General features: G+C 36.6%; 1 protein-coding gene across 1 annotated transcript in view; it reads left to right on the top strand.

Annotated features, from left to right (window-relative positions):
- The window catches only part of lrrc1 (leucine rich repeat containing 1), a 30,901-nt gene extending 8,372 nt beyond the window's left edge, over nt 1–22,529 (top strand). Inside the window, exons 3-15 of the mRNA XM_015374521.1 lie at nt 1,210–1,327; nt 3,953–4,031; nt 5,262–5,351; nt 9,133–9,189; nt 9,268–9,331; nt 10,498–10,572; nt 10,886–11,030; nt 11,974–12,092; nt 12,941–13,024; nt 15,563–15,678; nt 18,136–18,299; nt 19,195–19,337; nt 21,189–22,529. Of these exons, the coding sequence (XP_015230007.1) occupies nt 1,210–1,327; nt 3,953–4,031; nt 5,262–5,351; nt 9,133–9,189; nt 9,268–9,331; nt 10,498–10,572; nt 10,886–11,030; nt 11,974–12,092; nt 12,941–13,024; nt 15,563–15,678; nt 18,136–18,299; nt 19,195–19,337; nt 21,189–21,329 (1,395 nt within the window). The 3' untranslated portion in view covers nt 21,330–22,529. The remainder of the gene's footprint in view (nt 1–1,209; nt 1,328–3,952; nt 4,032–5,261; nt 5,352–9,132; nt 9,190–9,267; nt 9,332–10,497; nt 10,573–10,885; nt 11,031–11,973; nt 12,093–12,940; nt 13,025–15,562; nt 15,679–18,135; nt 18,300–19,194; nt 19,338–21,188) is intronic.
- Nucleotides 22,530–23,380: the final 851 nt, after the last annotated feature.

The following is a 23,380-nucleotide window of genomic DNA, read 5'->3' as shown; positions in this document are numbered from 1 at the left end:
TATTAAAGCTACCTGAAGCTGTATTGTTAGAGAACTGCTGCCCTGCCTCACAGGCAAGTTTCTGTCTGTTCTTGACAGGATATCATCCTTTTATTACTGATTTTACCCTTTAAGTCCGGATCTCTGTTTTTTTTTTTTTAGGCTGGTAATTAAATCTGGAGATGTTACTGCATTAGTCCTCTGCTTACAGAGATCACAGGATAAAGTTTGACTTCTTTTTAGCCTCAGAAATCATCGTCATGATGGAAAATCTCAAATTTTGAGATTGGTGTGCAGATCAGGTTGTTTTTCGTTGTTTTATTTCTTTAAAGCCTCTTCAGATTTCTTTCTTCCCTTCACATTACAGCACAAGAAAATCATAAAAGTTACTTTTACTTTTAAAATGAATAGAAAATAAAGAAATTAAAATAATATTCAATTTTTGCATCTAAGCAGTTTTTAAACTGTGAAAAACCTATTATTTGCGCTCATACACCCAGAATATTGGGAATTTACAGTTTTCAAACTGTTTGAATAGAAGGAAATCCAACTTTTTAAAAGTTGACCTTTATAAAGTCGGCATTGTGGCTGATTTTGTTCACTGAGTGGGATTTGTGATCTATTTGCTTTAGTTTTTCCAATCTTGCTTTAGTGTAAAGGTTAAGGAATAATTACAAAATGCGAAAAACAATAAAAATGTAGCTTTTAAATAAGCGCAGAGCTCATGTACTGTCCCAGTATCTCTAATTCTTGTTGTCATTTTGAAAAAATGCGTAAACTTAAGGTGACTAACCTTAGAAAGCTTTGCTTTTCATTGGTTTAAAGTCAGAAATCTTATTAGTGATATTACCACAGTAAATTCTAACTGGTTTCAAAGCGTAAAGCAGCTCAACACATTAAACCCATTTACAGCAGTTTCAGAAAAAACTGAGTTGGGTAGCTGTGGAAAGTAGTTTAATCAGTTTTCTAAAATAAAATAAAATTGTAATCAGTGATATATCTATTTAGCATGCTGATCAGAATTTCTTTTAGCCTTTGATCCATCAATAAATAATCTTTCATTGTTTTATAATGAATGAGTGGATGCAGAAAATAGAGAGATATGCTGGCACCTTATCATTTAAAGTACTTTGTATTGTTTAATCATTGATTTGTTTTCTGTTTTAAATGTGCTTCCTCGTGAAGGGTTTCAATGACTATTTGTTTTTGTTTTTTTCTTTGTTTCTCCAGCCTTTGTTTCAGCTGCTGAAACTTCGGAAACTAACCCTGAGTGACAATGAGATCCTCCGAATTCCAGCAGAGATTGGCAACTTTATGGAGCTGATGGAGTTGGATCTTTCACGAAATGGTAAAAATAAAGACCTATCTGACACTAAAGTATGATAGATTAATCTACACATGCAGCTGTTTTTCTGGGGGTTTTATTTTTAACAGCTTGAACATCCAGGGTTGAGCAACAGTGCAGAATTCAGCAAATGAATCAACTCTGACAGGTTAACTCCTCGTTTGTGAAGCTGCTGAAACCGGGGAACATAAAAACAGAGAGTGGTTTTCATTAGCAAGATGGTTTAGAACTAGATTCAGACGAGAAACCAAATTCAAACCTTTTTTTTTTCTGTTTGAATGAAAATTGTATTTTTATTTCTATTAGGAGATGGGTTGCATTTGGTTTAAAAATAGGTCTTTGTAAAATATTGACAAGACCTTGCAAAATAGTTCATTTTTCTTGAATTTTTTCATCTTTAAGTCATTGTTGCTGTTGTTTTGCATGATGGTTGAGTAGAAGGAAATAGATTTATATTTTTTATTTATGTGTAAGTAAGATAAGTAGGGGTGACTATGGGTCACAATACGATATTATTACTATATTGCAATATCAAAATTTATTGCAGTATTTTTCTTGCTATCAAAATAGAATGTATAAATAATAAAACAACCTCTGTATATGTATTTTGGTATCCATGTTGCTTGGGGTTTGCGTCAGTCCACATCTTCCACTGGGACTGCCTCAATTACAGATATAGCTTTGCGCCACACAGCAGAAGGGCTCAACAGCACTATCTGCCAGAGTGGCGGTACCAGGGTAGCCCATTTTCCCTCAGTATTGGGTAAAAATATTTTGCTGTAAAAAAAATCGATACTAAGAACTAAAAGATTGATATTATATCAGGCAGCCAAAAATCACGATATATTGCCAAAATAATTTTTCCACACCCCTAATCATGAGTCTACCCAACCCATTCAAATCAATTAAGAAGTTGCCATCTGAAGTGTCCTCATGTACAAAAAGTATACATGTGTGATATTCTTTAATATTAATGTAAATACAGCTGTTCTGTGAACGCTGTAAAATAAAAAACACACACAAAAAACCCAGTTGATGGGCCATGGATTAAGTTGTGAAGTTTAGGACACAGTCAGGTTCAGATGATCATCCAGAAATGGACAGAATATGAAACTGAAAACCTCCATAGACATGGCTGTCCTCCTGGATGGGTTTGATACGTCTTCTCCCTGAAACAGCTGTTCTCAAACAACTGATTTACCACTTTAAATCAAAGCATAATCTCAATTAAAATGTCCAGACTTGCAGTGGGTAAAGTCGATGCAATCAACTGGTTTTCCTTGGATAGAAAACATTGAATTATTTTGACTGTATGGTCTGGTTGAACTGTAAAGTGACTTGAGATGACTTATGTTGTGAATTGGCGTTATATAAATAAACTGAATTGAATTAAAGAATCTGTGGCAAAGTTTATGCTTGTTGCATAATTTTTTAGGTTAGACTTTAGGGGGCAGTGTAGGGCACAAACAGCCAGCATAGAACACCACATTATGTGTAGAAGTAGAAAACACAGAGTTTTTATTTCCAAACCTTCTACTTGGAGTTGTTGCTCATTCACTGTATTTTTTTTTCTTCTCCACGGGGCTGTGTGGGTAGCTGCTAATTCTCCTGGATGGAGGATGTGGAACATTTCAGGACGTGAATGCTTAAAGGCAACCTAATCGTGCAAATCTTGCATTTATGTCAAGCATAAACCGAGCTTTAAGACTGAACCTGGGCAAATTTAAAACAATATGGAGTCCATAAATTCCCAAGAAAATGCATAGACGTGTTTGTTTTTATAAGAAAGCATAAAAAACTTCAAGAGTTGAATACTTTTGCTAGGCGCCAAACTGAAAATAAGAAGCTCAACACAAGATTAAAATGTACAGACAGAAAAGAAAACATCCTTTTTAAAATCTTTCTGCTAATTAGGTTAATGGATTTATTGAGTTGAAATATGATTGTTTCCTCAAAAGAGAGAGCGCCCAATCAATTAAAAGATGAATGCCTGATGTCTTTTTTTTCCAAAATAGCCTCATTATATGATTTGAATAGAAGATTTCATTGGTGGAGACACTACTGTACCATCTGCAGCAAAGCTGAAAATCCCTAATGAACCGTAGAGATCATCACTTTCTCAGACAGCACTTCATTTGAAGCAAGGATCTATGATGATGCAGCAACGCAATGTAGATGCGTGATTGACAAACCCTCAACCCGACCCCAGATTAATTATTTATTTCAACTGTGCAAAACTTTTTATCTCTTTTCCTCATGTTTTTAAAAGGTGCATCCCTAACTAGGTATGAGCAGCAGCCTCAGCAGTTTGTGTGTAGGTTGATTTTGCCCTGTTGCTTCATACATGAGCAAAGGGAGGGTGGAGGATGTGTTTTTGTTTAAACAAAAAAATCCAGAAATATGAACTTGCAAGGAAGTAGTGGAGTGTGTGTTGACACCTCTGACCCCATGTTGGCTCATCTCAAACACATTGAAAGGCTTGGTCTCCTGTGTGCATCACCCAGCCGGTCCTGGGATTTAGGTTGATCTTTAAATTGAATGTGTGTTAATTAATTTATATAGCCTAACTTCTCCTCTAACCTACATCTCTGTCCGTTAACGTCCACATCTGCTTTGTCTTTCAATCAGATATTCAAGACATTCCAGAGAGCATTTCCTACTGCAAAGCCCTCCAAGTTGCAGATTTCAGCGGAAATCCATTAATGAGGTACTTTCTAGATGTTTCCTTTCACCAGTGCATTCTAATGCAAGGTGGAATTAACTACAAAGGTGTTGAGTGAATGTTTCCAAGATGAAAAACAAAAATATGTCTCCTTTTCATAGGTTTAATACATCCTTTGCCTTTTTTTAATCGGTTTGCAGATTGTGTTTTGGTTTCAATTTAGATTTGAGACTACGTCTAATTTACGCCTCAGCATGAGCAGCGCCACATGCCTTTACAGTGTGGGGGTGTTTAGTAGTCTGCTGTAATTGGAAGCAAAAGTTGCTGCAATTCAGTAGTTTACATATTTAACCTCATCAGCACTTTCTTCGCTGTAGTAACACAATTTTCCACTTGTACACTGCTTGTTTATACCTGTTATATTGCTAAGGTCCTAGTTGCAACTTCATGGTAATTGGGTTTTGAAGTTATTTTGTACATAAAAAAAGTACAAAAAGTAAGTTAAGTTTAGACCTATAAAACTTACCTGATTTTGGGCTTCAGAGGGCTGGAAAAGGACAGTTATACGTTTGACTTCAGTTCAGTCGCTCACCAGGTAACAGATTTTGTCAAAGCAGAAACCAAATGCAGGCACAAAGGATTGTTTAGCTTTTATAAAACCTCCTGTGGCAGACGGATCCTGTTTTTCTCTTAAGAAGTCAGAAAAATACAAAAATGAGAATTGAATGAAATGAGCGGCATTCATTGATTATTACTTGAATCCGTAACAATTTTTTGGGTCAACCCTTTGCAAGGAGGGGGGGGGGCAATTAGTATTGAATTATTTTACTACATCGATAGATGACTGAACGACAGGGAGCTGATGTCGTGTTCTGTTACAGATCCAGCCTGTTCTGGTGGGAACAGAAAGGGAAAGAAAAAGCTGTCATATTATTGTCATACCCCAAGGAAATAATGATTTATTTGGATTATTGATGACAACATCTTGGATTAATCACAATGGAGCCAAAAAAAAAGCTTTAGTTACATTTATTTAATAAATAATGAATAATAATTAGGGGATCCAATGGTTATTTATATCATGTCAGAGATAAAGGTTGGATCTTTTGTTTTTTTCAATGACGCTATCTTAAAAAAAAAGAATCAATTAAGGCATTTTAAGGAATCAGTTTTATACAGGTTGTACCCTTCAAAGTAATTGAAACAAGTTCTGGACAACTCATAGACTGGATAATGTTAATCTAACAGTTACTTTCTCTCCTATTTATTTTTCAGGTTACCTGAAAGCTTTACCCTACTTAAAAATCTAACATGCCTGTCCATCAATGATGTTTCACTGCAGGCTCTTCCTGAAGACATTGGAAGGTAAGGAGATGCACTTAAATGGTCAAATATTTTATTCTAATCAAAGAATAAAAAGGGAATGTACAAAGTGCATACAGGATGTAAAGTTGCCTTTTGGTTCTTTACAAATAAACACCCACCTCTATTTGCAAGGTTATCTTAAATCGGGATGTGCTTTTTAATGAGGCTTCATATTATAGTTAAATGTGTTACTTCTGAAATGTAGCAGCCGTTCTTTGTGGGCTGTGGAACAATTCTTGCATACAATAGTTTCTGTTCTTTAAAATCCTCTGGACTTTAAAAACATCCCACACATTCTTTTTTTTCCTTTAGAAAAAAAAAACAAAAAACATAACCATGTTTCTAACTAAAGCTCAATCAACCACAAGTTAAGCAGCAAATAACGTCAGAAACAGGAACAGACCCAGCATGTCTGCTTTCTTTTATGTCCTGATTTCTTCCCCAAAACAACCACATCACTGCTTCCAGACACGTTAGTCACTGTCTCTGACTAGGCTGCTCTGTCTTTTTACATATATTCGCCTCTGGCAGTGGATGACATGTCTGCCAATATTCATGCCCCTGTAAGCTCTCCTTTATTGTAGAGTTTAGCTGTACGTGAATTTAATAACAGAGCTATGTGTTTTAGGACCGAGGGGGGCACAGGGGATGTGTTTTAAAGTGGGTTTGGAATTTAAGGATCAACCTGATTTTAACCTTACAGGATTTACAGAGATGCAGTTAATGAGGAAACATACAGTGCAGCTCTGGGGTGGACATATTCTCACAGTCAGTTTGAGGGTCATTATGGATACATTTTGATTTATTAGATTTCTTTTTTCTTCATGTCTGTGTAAATATATAAAACTGTAACTGGAGCGTGTAACAAAAATAATTTCCCTCTGGGATTATTAAAGTATTTCTCATTCTGATTCTAATTATGTAAGGAAAATTGTGCATGTTTGAAATTATCGCTGATTTTCTTGTAGTAAAAACACCTTAAATAACATATTATCAGAAATGAAAGAACTAATTTCAGTTAGTTGCTTCTCAGCCAAAGGCTCGCCGTTGATACAGATTCAGTAATTTTGATAAGGTTGACGTCAGGGTTTATTCCAGAAGCTTAATGTGCTTCATTAGTTCCAGATTCTGTTTAGATGTGTGCTTCTCTCAGTTGTCCAATTAAACCATGCAAAGTGTTATCTCTCTATCTTTTGTTTTTTTCTTTTGTCATTGAAAAAAACCCTCAGCATGACACCAACACCACCATGCCTTAGCAGTTGATACATTTTTAAAGCATGCTCTTGAGTCCTTCAACACTAACCAGATATCCAAGTCTTTCATTTAACTGTATTAAGGTTTGACCATGCTGTAAACAACAGTCAAGCAGGGGAAATGTTTATGTTGTTTTAAAATCTATGTTAAACTCACCTACTCTAGATACACTTGTGTTCCAGTGTCCTCTAGCCTGACAGTTATCCAAAGACGCTCTGTAATTGATTTATTTATTTTTTTGAACCAGTAAATCAGGCTATTCTTAGGATCTGGAATGGCCCTGTTGTCAACCTTATTGAACATTTTATAAACTACGCCTTGGAAGCTTAACCAGTATGTTCTCTCCCTAGATTAGATTTACTGCTACCTCACTTTACCCAGAGGCAATGTAAATTTAAGGTTAGACTGCAATCTAGAGATTCACAGGAAGCCACTGAGTAGGAAACTCTGATGTCATGATATACAGGCATCTAGTATGAGCACCATATATAGTCTACTCTGCTCCTGATCGTCTCACTCAGTAGGATAAATGAAAGGGTGATTATGTTTATTGGAAAAAGGTTTCTGTCTCTCTGCTTCAACGGATTGTCTTAAAATGTTGATCAACATAGTGGGTTCTTTCTTAGCTTTCTCATATATATTGGTGTTAAATTAGTGTTTGTTTACTTATTTCAGTCTTTGACTCTTTCTTTGACAACGATTTATTATGAGGATTGCTAAGTTTTGTGGCTTTTTGAACTCATGCTTGCTTCCTGGATAAAATAAATAAATATGTTTATTTTTTATGTCTAGGTATTGACATGAATAAGCCCATATGTTCGGGGATTAAGTATGGTTTTGGGATAAAAATGACAAGGGCTGCTGGGACTTTCATCCATTTGTATTATTTTGTGTCATGCACAGCATCTCACTCAGCGGCTTTAAACGGATAAATCTAAAAATAGTTTCTCCACAGTAGGTGGGGATTTAGGTTTTGTTTTTTTTAGATTCTGCTTCAACTGCGTTTTGAAAGTATTATTGGTGGGTTTTTTTTGGAGGGGGGGCACTTGCTTTGTGGCAACATCAACTACTTTCAGGTATATTGATTTTCAACCTTTGTATTGTGGAAATTGTCTCCCTCCTTTGCCTTGCAGTACAGCTTTTCCCTCCCAAACATGCCCATTTTCTTTTTTTTTTCTTTTTTTTTATAATGCATTGACTCAAATGCCTGTCTCCATCAAGGGGGAGCATTTAATGAAAAGCAGAACACAGTTTGCATTAAAGGCTGCAGGTTTCAGACTAGATAAGATAAATAGACAAGGGGTTAAAAGCTTCCAATAGTTTATCTCTGGGATGTAAGGGTTTTGTTTCTTTTTTTTCTGTCAAGAAATCTGTTCAGTAGCTTAGTGACCTGCTGTGGCTAGTGAAAATAAAAAAATAAATGCATAAACAGCAACAAGAAGCAAGATTGATGGGTAGTTGTATTTCTTGTGGCCTCAGCAGAGGGTCACCCTGTGGTTCATGAAGGCTTTTATTTGGTTTAATTTAAGATGTGGTGCTCATCTGCTTCCATGGGAAACATTAAATGTTGACTATAACTCTGCATAGAGAGGAAGGTTTATGTTAAAATCATAAAATGATGCTGAAGCTATGAGGATGTAATGTAAACAAAGCAGGGATGTATAAAGTCAGTGGAATTAAAACGATGAAATGTTGGAAAGGAGAAAAGCTAAAGAAATTGTGTGAATTAATATTTTCCCACGGTCTGATACCTCTTAATAAAATCTAAGTGGGGTTTATTTTTAGCTGTTCTGTAACAGCTTATAGAGGTTTTTAGAGAGAATCAGCGAAGATGACAGCACAGTGCAGCAGACAGGAGGTTTAGTTTGGGGTTAGGTAATGGAACAATGTCCCAAGTTTTAAAAATATCACAAATTGATCTGTTTGAAAATGTGAAAAAAAAAAAAAAAAAAAAAAGGAAAATATGCCTGAAATATATACGGACACTGCAAAATTTAGATAAAATGTTTTAAAAACCATGTAGCACTTTATTTCCACTTCACATCTTTGCTATTAATAATAATAATAATAATAAAAAACATTAAATACATCAATATTAAACACATAAGTGTATAGAATGCCAAATATCCACACAACATTTTACGGATCAGTTCTTCACAAAAACATTTATATTTACCTTTAATGCTTTGGTTCCAAATGTAGCAGGTGAACAACATGATAAATATCAAATCTTGCTTTAATTGGGTACATGTTGACAAAGAGCATTGATACCAAAAGATAACTCCTGTACTTTGGTCTCTCGTAGTCTCTAAGACATTTTACTCTGCAATTGAAAGTACGAAGCAGTTGTTTATGCCGCTGCAATTTTGCAGCGCTTGATAACAGACACACCTCCCAAGTACTTCCTGTTCCCTGTTATCTGAAAGGAAGACCATCAGTTTTGGGGCAGTTTTTCTTTTTTTTTGTTCTTTTTTGCAAACTCCATTTCCTAACATGTAATCTTCTTCCTTTCTGTTTCTGATTACAGACTGTCTAATTTGGTATCACTAGAGCTCAGAGAAAATATCCTGGCGATGCTGCCAGAGTAAGTCCTCCATCGATATGTGTGTGTCCATTTCCTTTTAATTCTGTGTCTGAATTTTAAAGTATTTGTCACCAACAGGTCATTATCTCAACTTCATAAACTTGAAGAACTTGACCTCGGCAATAATGAACTCTGCAGTTTGGTAAGTTTAGAGAAAAAAAATGACTTCTTTTATTTGCTTTTCTTTATTTTATTCGTCAGAAGAACATTTCTCTGTCAGCAAAATGAGCAAATTAAAATCCTCCCATTTCCTTGAGCTTGTCGCATTCAGGCAGATTAGATCCCCTGAGAACAGATGTTCAATCTTATCATGCAGATGGTAGGATGGCTATCCGTTCAAAGCCTTCTTTTTAACTTAAAATCTCACAAGAATGGCTTTTCTGTTGACCGTGAAGGATTTCAAGACTAGAAAGAATAAAGTTAGGAAATGGAAAATGTTTTTATACCTCAACAATCACAAAACTTGTTTGTTTTGTTCCCTATAAAACTAAAAAAGACTGATTTTTTTTTTTTTTATTCTTCAGGCATTTTCCCACTCAGCTTTTCAAACACAGCAAAAATATATTCGATTAGGAATAAAAAATATGAATGCATGTTTTTGAAAGGGTTATGCTGAAAATGTATTCCTCATTGTGAGCTGGATAGTGAAAAAACTCCTTTCTACCTTATGATGTATGAAAGGGATTATGAAGCAATTCAGTTTTTCATTAGTAAAAAAACTGCAGCATGTTTTTGTGTTTGTCTGAAATATGCCAACCTGTTGAGTTTCTGTGAAAACACACTACAGTGTAAAAAACTGGGCTTGTGGGTATCTGTCGCCCACCAATGGATAAAACGCCCAATTAACGAGGAAAGCTGTCCTCAGAAAGAGAGAAACCATCAAAATGACCCCCGGTTGGAAAGACCAATTACAGACAGTCCTGTGGAGAACACTTCTTCCATGTTGTACAACCTTTTTCCTTTATTTGTAGAATGATTTATCTGAGCAGTGAGAGAGGAAAACATACTGATTACGGACCTCTCCATAGCCTCCTGTTAAAGCTGTAGAAATGTTCATGTTGGTCTTAGTGACCTTTGCTGAAATACCCCTCCTTGATCTCCTCCCTATGCTTGCTGCTCTGTTTACTTCTCGCCTAAAGCCTTTAGTCATTATAACTCTGAGCTCGTTTAAAATTAATTTGAAAATTACCATCATATTAAAATTAGCGCAACAGATTGTTCATATAAAAGCTAAACTGATATTTTCCATTTTATTTTCTCCTCTTCCTGTTTCCTCGTCTCTTCCATTTATGTTTTCCACACTCGCAGCCTGAATCAATTGGCTGTCTTATTAGCCTGCGGGACTTATGGCTGGATGGAAACCACTTAACTGAAATACCTGCTGTAAGTCACTCAGTCATTGTCTGCATTTTTGTACTGGATCCTCGTCTATTTAGCCTATTTTATTCAGTTTTCTTATTGTGTTAAAGAATTCTGTCCAACCGTATATAACATAGAAATATAACTGATGAAATTAATGTTTGAATATGAGAAATACTAGAGCCAAGAACCATGATGCCTACTTTTATTAGTTGTCATTGTTTTTTTAACAAGAAGAAAAGAATATCTTCTCCCAGACTAAGAGTGAAGGATCATTTCTGCCTTATTATTTCCAAATGCACATTTTCTAAGTGCCTGTGTTTGTGTTGCACTGTAGGAGCTGTGCAATATTAAGACCTTGTTATATCTGGATGTATCTGAAAACAAGCTGGAGTTTCTACCGGAGCAGCTGGGAGGACTGGTGTCACTCACTGATTTGCTGGTGTCACAGAACAATCTGGAGTATATTCCAGAAAGTGTCGGTAAGAACGGGGATTTTTTTTTTCTTTTTCAGCATAATTTAGTGTCTTTGTCTGATTTTATTTGGACATTTTCTAATTTTCTAATTTGATCCAAAGCTTAAGAGAAAACCTTACAACTATTCACATTCCCACCTCTAACTGAGAATAATCAGGATCTTGACACGGGGCAAAATCAGTATGAAGATGTTTTTAAGCTGATGAAAACCTGAGGACCATTAGCTAAGAAACAAAACCAAACCCTGAAACATTTAAAATGATTTCACGAAGGGGCTCTATTATGATGAGCCACACTGCTACTTTTAATTTTGAATAATTTCTATAGAAATTTCCATCAGCTTGTCAGAATTCTTTTATTTTCTCATATAACATACTTTTTTCTTTGTATGCGTTTTTGTATTAGTCTTAGTCTAATAGTCTTAGTCGTATTAGTTTTGAATTTGCTGGGAAATGATGCATCTACATGGCATTTGCACCCCTTGGCTAACATATATTTCACTAAATTTTATTTAAAAGGTTGTTTTTTGCTTGTATAAATGTAGTTTGATAATGAGACATAAACTATTTGTGCAATTATAGTCAAACGTTTCCATTTTATTGAATTGTTGGTTCAAGCCCCGTCTCAGGCTTTCAGTATAGTTGTGTTCTTGGGCAAGACACTTCACCTGCAGTGCCTACTGGTGGTGGTCAGAGGACCTTTGGCTCCAATGTGTGTGTGTGTGAATGGGTAAATGGTTGTGTACAGAGCTTTGGCAAAGTCTTCTGACTTGGAAAAAACGCTATATAAGTAGAGGCCATTTAGCTTTTTTTAGAGGTCTTTTGATGCATTCAGAGTGTGAACCTGTATGATCTTTGCAGATGTTTACAAAAACAGTTCCCGTCTGTATCCTGCTATGATGATTTCTGGCATGTCACATTTATCAAAAGGTGTTTTCTCTCTGTGCAGGAAAACTAAGGAAGCTTTCCATCCTGAAAGCTGACCAGAACAGGATAGCGTATCTTCCAGAATCCATTGGTAACTGTGAAAGTCTGACAGAGCTTGTTCTCACTGAGAACCAAATACAGGTTGGTCTTTCTCTATATTATTTGAGTGCCTCAAATTGATGGCTTATGATGACCAGTTTGAGCACAAGTCTAAAATCAAGCAGCAGCAAAAAGGTCAAGCTACTTTAGATTGACCGGTCAGACTGTTTTTATGATGAAAAAATAGAATCAAAAAAGGCCTTGTTGGCCAGTTAATAGAAAATACTAGAAAAATATAAGCCAGGTCTGAAAAACTGGCCAAAGAATAAAACATTTACTTGCCCAGAATGACCTGAACTTAGTGTTAAAGCGTCAATAGAGACTTTAAAACAACCTGACCAACAAAAGACTGACTTGCGATCCAAACTTAGCTGCAGATATGCAGTTTAGTGGTTTGCCATATTACCATTGGTACTTGCTCTTTGTTGTTGTTGTATACCAGGAGTATTAATAATTGTTAATACAATTTATAACGATTTCATCTTCTACCTTTACATTTTGCTTGTAATGACTTATCAAAAACTGCTTCAAAATATCAAATCATTTTATTCTGTTGAACTAAATGGTAATTACAGGTAGTTTAGTTCATCTTTGATAAGCAGCAGTCCAGTAAAAGTCTAACATGATTTTAGCAGACAGTCCATAGATATTTTTGCATCGTGTCATGATGTGTTGGTGTTAGCAAACCTTAATGCATAGATTTATTTTATTTTTTCTTTAATGATATCTGATCAGTAGGAGAAATGAATATAGGATTGTAAATATGTATTAATAAGAAATGCGTGATCATTTGTGTGTTGTTGTTTTTTTAAATAAGGATGCAGTTTTGTGTAGATTTTAAATAGGAACATTTTGAAATGAAGTCTGATCATGGTTTTCTTTTCTTACAGATTTTGCCTGCTAGTATTGGAAATTTAAAGAAACTCTCCAACTTAAACTGTGACAGAAACAAGCTAACAATGTTACCAAAGCAGGTATGCCTTTACAACCCTACTGACACTCTTACAAATTATTTTTTTTTCAGTAGCTATTGATGCAACCTCAATTTAAAAATGAAAAAAAAAAACAAAAGGGTGTTGAGATTGAAATGTTTAGTTTATACTGGTTTAATGCTGAAACAATTAATTAAATTAATTGATTATTGAAACGATAACTAGTAATCAATTAAGCACTAACTGGAGTACAGAGACACTAAAACATGCCTTTAGTTGACAGAGCAACCCATTTTGAGAATCAATTATACCAAAATTGTAAAAAGATATATAAACAATTTGCCTTTAAGATTAAAAAACCTTTTTCTTCGGTCATTGTGCTTTATCCAGAACTTTTCAAGTGGAAAAGTTTTTGTTTCATCTGGTTTAATTCTGTAAAAAAATCTTCTTTCAGTCTTCGTTTACTATCCGATTATTGACCCATTAACCGACATATTAATCGATTTGCAAAATGATCTTTAGTTGCTTTTCTATACTGGTTAAAACTAAACTGATTGATGTTCACAATATACCACATGAAGAAGCTTAACAGAAAACTAATCTTTGAAGGGGGAACAGCAAAAGATTTCTGTGGTTCATGGTGTTTGCTGCTATTTTCATTTGTTACAGTGATTGGCCTAAACCAAACTTTGGTTGGTGGGAACTTGCTTCGGTTTGCCCAATCTGCTTGGAAAGTTCTGCTGAATGCCCTCCTTTCCCCAAACTGATTGGATAAGAGCAGTCCCAGGTTCATAACAGGGTTTCCGCGGGTCATTAAAAGTCATTAAATTATTATTTTTTAAACTAAGGCCTTAATTGGCACTAAAATTCATTAAATGTGTTTATTGTGGCATTTAAAGTGCTTTATTAAAAAAAATGTTTATAAAAACAAATTCATCAGACATATTATATCACGATATATTTGCGTGGAACTGCTTCCGGTTGATCGCAAAGCTGTATGTTCAGAAAAGAAGCTTGAGTCGGAAAAAAGCTAGATAATGGGGGGAAAAAAGCAAATTTCAATTTCAAGTGGCTTGAAAACGAGGAATTCAGGACATGGCTGCAGCCTGTCGATAGGTACCTGTTGGTGGCATTAAAATTATTTCTAAGAGCATTAAAAGAGCATTAAAAAGCATTCAATTTGAGTTATTCATTCCTGTATAAACCCTGAATAATGTGTCGGACTAAACCTAGAGTGCTACACTATTAATCCGGCTCCAGGTTATTTTGTTGTACCTGTACACCCATAGCTTGACTCATTCCCCGCCTGCTGCAGGCTCAGGAACAACAACAAAAGAAGTGCAGACCCAGGATGCCACAGTATAGTGGTTATGATGGATAGGCCTTAAGCCTTAGGTTTATGTTGGGTATAAGCTTCCCAGAGAGATACGTGTGTGGGAGTTTCAACTTATGCCTGTGGAAGAAAGTCTTGTGACTCTTTCTGCTGTTTGATAATGGTTGAAATTGCCTTTAAACCTAAACTACATGTTTTCATGTATCAAAATGCCATCATTAAGCCGCTCATTAGCATGCTCGGTTGCATGCGATTGTGCACAACACCAGTTACCTGTCTAGAGGTGGCTCGATTTGCTCAAACTGAAGCTCTTTCACACAATTTCCTGCTTGAGAATTACAGACTGAAGTTGCGCTGCTGGCAGCATTGTTTTTGATTGAATTGAAAGTCAAAATAAAGCCCTTTCTCCATTTTATTTTCTACAATGCTCCTGTTTGTTGTGCGTCTACATGTTCGTTCAGCTTCAGCTCTGTCTTGAGTGTCACTATTGTCTTTGAGTGTGACACTTCTTCTGCAGACTCTTGTCTGTCTAAGTGAAGTCACGCTTGGTTGAAGGCTTCATCTGAAAGGCTTATTTAGAGCTTATACAATGCCCCTGTGTGGGAAATATGCAAAGCCTACAGTGTGTAGAGAAAAAAGATTAAAAAAAATAACAGTTCAACACGCGTATCGCAGACAATGTAGGCAAGCAGGCGGTGTCATGGTATAGACAGGGTCTGAGGGTGGCATAGATTTGTTTATTCATTTTAGTTTTCTGTGCCATGCTTGGTTTTATCCATTGGTGTGATGAGTGAAGAAAGCAGATTTATGTATATTTGCAAACTTTTAAGATTTGGTTTGCGTGTTTGGGAGGGATGGTTCTTTAAAACCAGCATTTTTTGGCTGCTTTTCATGCATTTTTAGCCATGAAATTTTAAATAATGGAATTTTATTCACATCTTCATTCGAGATGTATTATGTAACAGATGAAGCTTATTGCCAACCAGATCCCTGCCTTTCCTTGACAATTATGCCTAATTTTCTGTTACTCTGTCACATCCCATTTCCTCTCATCATTACCAATTTTGGGTCACACTGCCATCCTTACGCTTAACACAGATTTCCCCTGCTTTCAATTTCTTTTTCAGCTTTTTTCCCTAAACAAGAAAAACACTTTCATCATAGTTTTTGCATTGCTATTTTCTGACTGTGTTAACAAGCAGTATATCTCTGCTCAGGCTGACATGCATGCTTGTGTTGTCATCTAGATTGGAGGCTGCCGCGGTCTCAACGTCTTCTGTGTGCGAGACAACAACCTGAAGAGGATACCAGCAGAGCTGTCACAAGCTAGTGAGCTGCATGTGTTGGATGTCTCTGGAAACCGGTACGTTCATTACTGGCTTACCTACAGAACGTCATTGGATCACAGAAAACGCAAATATATATATTTGGAAAATGAAGTTAAACTTACAGGTTCATCACAATACATCAGAACATCAACATTAACGAGAACGTTTTTTAAAGTCGTAGGGAAATCACATTTAAATGCCAAATCATTCTGGCTTAAACATGTATATAAAGGTGTTCTTTATCAGACGATATTGTCCCAAAATGTAGAAAATTTCTATAAAAAAAAAATCCTGTCTTAAAATCTGTTGGTTTCTTTTTTCCTTATCTTATGCAGGCCAGTTAGTTATACGTCAGCTTGTTTACCTAAATTCAGCCAATCATATATCAACGGTCGTCTGTTAATCAAACTTTTCATCCGTAGCATCTTGATTCATTTTTCGTAGCTAATTGAGGCGAAATAAGAAATAAGAATCATTCACTTTACCATTGAGCTACGTCCCAGTGTTCACGGGGATGGACGTCTGTGTCTTCGGCAGGCGTAGAGCTAACAGAACTGGCAGCGCTGCGAGGCAAGGGCTCAAACATGTACGGCTGTAAGCGTTCTACACCAAACCAAGCTTCTGCCGCCCTGGCGTCCTCTTCCACAACATCTTGTTCCCCGCTTTCCTCCTCTAAATAAAACATGTATGACGGAGGAGACTCATCCCTGACCTCTGACACAAAACTCTCCTCATCTTTTATGTTTCCTCTCCATAGCGTTCCTTAACAGTGTCATTTCTAAGTCACCAATTTATTGCTACTTGGTCCCAATGTAGTTTCCCATTGGGAACCTACTAGTACTAAGTTGCTAACTGGTTAGCAAGATGCTTTAAAAAAAACGGCCACAATCAAACTTGCTTGTGAACCTTCCTCCACTACAATCCCGCCCTCTTGATAATTGACTAATCACATTCACTTTATTCACTCGTGTAAAATCGTGCACCACTCGGAAGAATTCAGAAATGCAACGGTTGGAACGGCCGTTTCCCTATGACTTTAATGGCTGACGTTTCTTTATGTGTTGAATGCTGCATTAGTTTGGCATGGCGTGGAGATGATCAACATGTAATGTATTAGGGAAGCCCTCTCAGCAGTTTCTCAAGTCTTGACTTGATAAAGCACATGGGACCAAAACAAGCAGACGTGTTTACTTAGATCCTGTCTGACCAGAGAAACTTCAGACTCGACCTAAAGTAACGTGGATGCTGCGCTCTGCTCCTCTTCCTCCAGACATTTTCCAAGACTTTTTATGACTTCCTCAGTTGCCGCCTGCTAGGAAACTCAGCAGTGTTCCCCATTATTATTTAGGCCGTAACATGGGCTATGTTATGTTGAGAATACTGCTTCTGGCTGCTAAGAAAGCAATAACCATAAGATGGCATAGTACTTTTGTACCTATAGTGGAGAATGGATTGATATCTTATCAAGTATTTATGTCATGGAGAAAATAACTGCATCATTAAGATTGGAGACAGACAAATATAATAGTGTGTGGAAGGGTTGGTTATGGGTCTGCAACTAAAGATTATTTTGCTAATTGATGAATCTGTCAATTATTTGAAAAGGAAGGAAAAGGTTTTAAAGAAAGTTTTTTACAGAAATAATCATGGTGAAACTAAAACTTTTCCACTTAAGGAGTTCATGATAGAGCATGTTGATGCACGAAAAAGTTTTTGTATCTCAAATGCAAAATATTTATATAGTTTTTTTTACAATTTCTATATAATTACTGCTCTGAGTGAATCGCTTTGTCAGCTAAAGGCATGTTTAAGAGTCTCTATACTCCAGTTAACGATTCATCGTTTACTAAATAAGTCGACGATTATTTCAATAATTGATTAATCATGATTTTTGAGCACTAGTTGGTTATAATATTTAACACAGACCTGACTTGGTAGGAAGCATGCGAGCTGCTGGGAGGTAAAAGTTATTTAGTGGAAGTATTGAAGTGGAAAATTTGTGAAATAACAAGAAAACCATAAAGTATGTGTATAACACCCTGGTTTGGTGCTAAAAGCTCAGTGATTATTTTTATTTTTAACCTTTTGTTAGGTTTCAGTTTGGATTATTGGATTGGATTATTATTACAAGAATGTTGGTAATTTAATGAGCACATGAGCACAACTTACACTAAAGTTTCTCAGGTGACAGTATGTATATGTGACTTTTACGATTTATACTGTGGAAAAGACAATAATAAACAAATATTGAAAAATCTCCCCTTTTTATTGGTCTTATGTAAAAGTCTCTGTTTTTGAATAACTAAAAGTTCCCTTTACACTAAGCCATTATTATAACTAAATAGAATTTAAAATAGAAATATGTTACTTTGTGTTATGTTATTAAATATGTATGAATTTCACATTTTAGGTTCAAATATTTCTTTCTACTCTTAGGCGTATTGTTTGTTAATGTTGAACTGTTTCTGTGTTTTGCTTTCCATCCTGTTCAGCCTGTCATACCTGCCGATGTCTCTGACCACGCTACATCTGAAGGCCCTTTGGCTGTCGGAAAACCAGTCGAAGCCGCTTCTCACCTTTCAGCCAGACGAGGATCCTGAATCAGGAGAGAAGGTGCTCACCTGCGTCCTGCTGCCTCAGCAGCCCAGTGAATCAGGTAATTTATGTCACTCATGGAATACCTGTGGATATCTGCAATAATTGAGTCGGGCTCGGTATCAGAAGCAGAAACTGAGATGAGACATTTTTCCGATACCTGACTGAAATTACAAACTGCTTCGACTGCGTCCAGAAGCGACCAGCAGTTCTCGCCTCCTTCCAAAGTATTTGCCACCCCATATTCAGTGACATTACTACATGATCTGCTTGGTGAACCGCTGCCCTCTGATCCTTTTATATCTCTGATATGAGGTGCTGTAAGGGACTGTCGTGCCTTTGATAGATCAGAATCTCTCTGGTCCTCTGAGGCCTTCTTAGGATGTTTTTTTCTTTCAGAAATGTTGTGGATTTTCCAGCTAAAAGAGGCTTAACATTGGCTGACAGGCTTACATTGAAAGCTCATCCATGTGGCGTTCGGAAGCCACTGATGGCAGACTTTCAAATCTCTGAACAGATTTTTGTTTGTAGATTTGTTTGATATTTACAAGTATTTTTTATTTTTTTTTATAATCCTGTTCACAACAAACAAGATATCACAGCAAATGCTTGTTTGTTGAGACGCTGTGTCCTTCGCTTGTGTTAGAAATGCAGTTTTAAAGAGATGGCTTTCAGCTGGGTGAGGCTTCGGTTGGGGGCAGGGGAGATTGTGTTGCTGTGAGCCTGTGACTAAGCTGGGATTTGAAACTGTGATCTGGCAGTTTGAGTCCCTCTCTTATTAGCAGCGGGGTGTTTGACGGCTCTCATTGATTGAGCCGAGGACAGATTGTAACAAACATATTGATTGCTGAAATAAGTTCCTGCAGTTTGCACTTGCTATTTTTCATGTATGATTTATCTTTCTGTCAGAACCTCACTGAGGCTAAATGTATTGGTTCTTCAAAAACATCTTCCAGGCTCTGACAATCTGGCCCGCTTTGGAGGTCTGGAGAGCCTGGTGAACGGGATGGCTGATGAGGTCTGGGATGGCAAAGACATGAACAGGATCAGCTCCATTCACTTCATGGATGAGGGCGAGGAGGATGACGATGATGAAAAGGTGAGACTAATTAACACTTTTTAATATTTCTTAGTAATTCAATTCCCAAAAAAGGTGATAATTTTAATGAATTTATCTTCCAATAGATTATTACGGAAGAGGATTTTTATTTTATTTTTCCGTTTAACTTGGGGGGGAAAAGTCAGAATTATGACTTTTTTCTCAGAATTCTGACTTTAATCTCAAAATTCTTACTTTAATCTAAGAATTCAGAATTCAGTTAAAATTCTGTTAAACTGAAATAAAATTTAAAAATCAGTTAACTTTTTTTTTTTCAGTGGCCCTAATCCTCTTCTGTAGATTATGGTTTTCACAATACAAAAATATAATGCATTATATTCTCCACAATAAATTGTCCTACAATCAGTCGGTGAAAACCTATTAAGGGTTGAGCCGTTAAAGACGGTTTACCCAGAAGGTAGCTGTTAAGAGTACAAAAATGATAATTGAAAGTTGAGTGGTAGGAAAAAGTGCGACAGAAAAAGTAAAGCTATAAGAGATACACAGACATACTCAGGATATAGGCCACAACTCTGAGACCAATTTTATTTTGTCTAAGATGCATTTTAGTCCAAAGTAGGCATTTGGATATGAAGGACAGAATGGTGGCGGAAGGATGGAGAGGCATGTGTATGAATTTCCCAGTTAGTAATGATTTGGAGCATCATGTCATTTGGTTTTGGTTCACTGCGTTTTCTGAAGTTTAAACTCAGATCAGCGCGTTACCGGGAAGCTTTAGAGCGCCGCATCTCTCCCTCAGCTAACAAGTATTATGAAAAGTGGATTTTATTTTTCTGGACTCCAGATGCAGAGGAGCTGAAGGCCTCTTAGAAAGAATCCTTCTTTATAATAGCTCTATTAACGCAGGCTGTGTCATGCAAACCTGATGAAGCATTTTTTTTAAAGGAGGCCCAACTAAGTATTGAGGAAGCTTAATGTTGGCGTATTATACAGCTGGAAAACATTTCTTCACTAGAATCTAATTTTTTTTTAAATAAAATCTTTATAAAATATAAAAGTTCTCTGAGAAACTTATATTTTTTTAGCTGTAAGTCATCAAACTCTAATACAAATGAAAGCTTGAAATAAATCATGTGTGAATCAATGAAATAAATCAACTTTAGAATAGAGACGTTTTTAATAGATGCATTATATTATATATATATATTTTCATTTTGGTTAGCTCTTGATTCATGAAAAATTCATAAAATTGTTTTAAAAAACCTTAAGCAGGAGATGATGCAGCTCTTAATTTCCTTCACAAAAAGACTCAAAGGCTAAACATAAAACCAGATTGATGTTGTTTATTGGAGTGTAATTCATTGTGAATCATTACGTGGTAATATAAATAAAGACTTGCAGATCTGCAGAGTTGTAAATATAAAACTCTCCGACCGAACCCTGCCAACAGACACAGAGAGGCATCCTCATTGCTTTCGCAGCTGATTTCCATTAAAAACCTGTTTTTCATGTGTATTACCTGATGTAACCGAGCAGCTCTACTTCTTGGTATCACTGTGATTCACATTAATTCTCCACAATCTCAGGAGTGTGTTGAAATATGGGAAGGTATTCAAACGTCTCTCTGCCAAGTTCTTGTTTGCTTAACTGAGGGAGAACTTCTGCTCTGAAAAGAGCAGAAGCCATGACCGCTTGTTTTAGATTTTCATTTTCTTCAAGATAAGCCTGGGTTTTGTATCACGGGTATTTTTATGCAGCCCCCAATTTACCTTAAAGCACTCAATATCCGCTAATTGTAAGCATCACAGCTCAGTCATCCCGCCTGAACGCCACAGTATCAGGACTTTTTAATGGTATATGTTCAACTGTTGATGTGCATCTCTCTCACAGGGAACACTACTACGGAGAGCCACGCCTCACCCCGGCGAGCTAAAAACCATGAAGAAAACCGCAGAGAGCGTCCGCAACGCCCTGGACTCCAACAAAAACGAGGTCAATAACGCTGCAGATGGAGTGACTACGTCCGTCTGACCTTTACCTCAGAAGTGTTTTTGTTTTTTTCTCCTTCTGTGTCCTGCCATATCGCCCTGCGCAACCCTGCAGTCCTGTGTTGTTGTTGCCTTTTTTTTTTTTTCTTTTTACCTACAAATTCCCAGTTTGGCCTACCTGTCGTCTGGTCATACAACCTGAAAGCTTGCTCCATCTCCAGTCCTGTGGGGGAAAAAAAATGAAACTGTCTACCAGGGCCGCCGTGCCTTCCTCTTTTTAACAAACACCCGCAGCAACGACCTGCACAGAGATGCTCCTTTTTTTGACAGTATATTTTAAAAATGCATTACTTTTTAAAAAAGTGATCTTTAAGAATTCATTAGGTAGTTGCACTACAAACCTATTAAATGTATTGTGTTTGTTTTATTTTATTTTTTAAAACACTGGGTCTTTCTACATTTTGGGGCAGAGAATAGGAGCCGGGTTTTCGAACCTACTGATTTAAAGATTATTGTAAATCTATTGTGAATATTGATACTTTTATACTTTTTGGCAGCTCAGATGTAAATAAAAATGTATAGCAAGTCTCTTCTTAATCGGTTTAAGCTTCACTTTAACTTGGTACATGGATCTCTATTTTTCTAAAATCAAGGTAATGAACAAAACAGTCAGCAATGTCTTATTAAATCCACTGTCTGGGGAATGTTTTTTTTAGAATATTCATCTCTGCATTCAATTACTGCACATCAAATTTACATTGCAATTTGCATTGTGATTACTCTGTCAGGATCCTGTTCTATTCAATAACGCTGTACCTTACTGCTTTGCATTACTTTTCCTAATAGATGCCAAACGGACATATTTTTATCTTTTTAAGGTTTGCTTTATTTTAAAGAGAACTGTGTAGATCAACTATCAGAGCTTTGGGGAGATTGAGGGTTTTTTATGATGATTACTCTAAAATTGACATTGTTCCTCTCAGATGCACTTCTCATTGATACTCCACTTTTGTTTTATAATGGTACCTGATAAACTGTGTTAATTTGCTGTTAGATCGATTTGCAGAAAGTGGACCAGAGCAAATGGTTCAAGTGTTCTTTTTTTTGTGTGCAATTATTCTCCGATAAAGCTGCACAGTAAAGATCTCAGACTGGCTCTAAACCTTGAGATTTGCTGACCTTTTTAACCACTGATCAATAAAAGTGAGTGCAACACTAAACCCACATGTTTCTTATTCCTTCCTGCATTTTGCCTCGAGGTGATCTGTGATTAGCAGAGTGTGGCAAAAGAAAAGGTGCGTTGGGTTCAAAATGATGCTCATCCAAAGAAAATTGGCTGCTGGGGTGGATTTAAATGAAACATGGTTTTGACATAATAGATAAGCTCCCAGATCCTTTTGTTTTCCCTGTTGTTTCCAACCAGCTGAGCATGATGTAGAGCACCTCCACCCTGCATGTGCTGCGTTTTATGCTGCAGTGGCATGCCTTTTTCTATGTAATCTTTTCACATTTCAGGTTCAATCAAGCCTATGTTGTTGGAAAAAATGTAAGATTGCTCTTTGAATCTGTTACTGTATGTAAGTATGCATTCTCTGTGAATAAGATCAGGATTTTAATACTGCAGCGTTCACTTTTTGTTTTCATTCCTTAACAGCTTGACGTTGAGCACTTACAGTCAGGATCAGGGACTTTTTTTTATCCCTCCAGTCATTGCTTAGGTCCTTCTTCCTGAAATGACTTTTTTTATTTTTTTTAGCGTCAGCTGATGTCTTCTGATTATCTATAGGAGAGTAGGAACCGTCACAGTAATCCGCCCCCCGGGACCGGCTGCCAGAGCTGGGCCGTCTCAGACTTCAGCTGGACTGGGACCAAAGACTGGGGACCTCAGATGTTTGCTGTCAAGAATAATGCTTGTGTTTGCTGCTCTGACCTACAGAGGAGCAAAGAAAGAGCTGAACCAGCAGAAGAGGTCTGTTTTAGTTGAACTCTTCCATGCTCTCCACAGATTCTCCTTTTTTTTGTTTTAGCTTGAGAAGCAGACCTGCTTTTATTCTTTAATTTTTAGCTGCTGCAGCATTTCTAAAGGTCTTTCAA

Source organism: Cyprinodon variegatus, unplaced genomic scaffold, assembly GCF_000732505.1.
Source record: "Cyprinodon variegatus isolate N-32 unplaced genomic scaffold, C_variegatus-1.0 Scaffold104, whole genome shotgun sequence".
NCBI lineage: Eukaryota > Metazoa > Chordata > Actinopteri > Cyprinodontiformes > Cyprinodontidae > Cyprinodon > Cyprinodon variegatus.
This window is presented reverse-complemented; position numbering and strand designations above follow the sequence as displayed.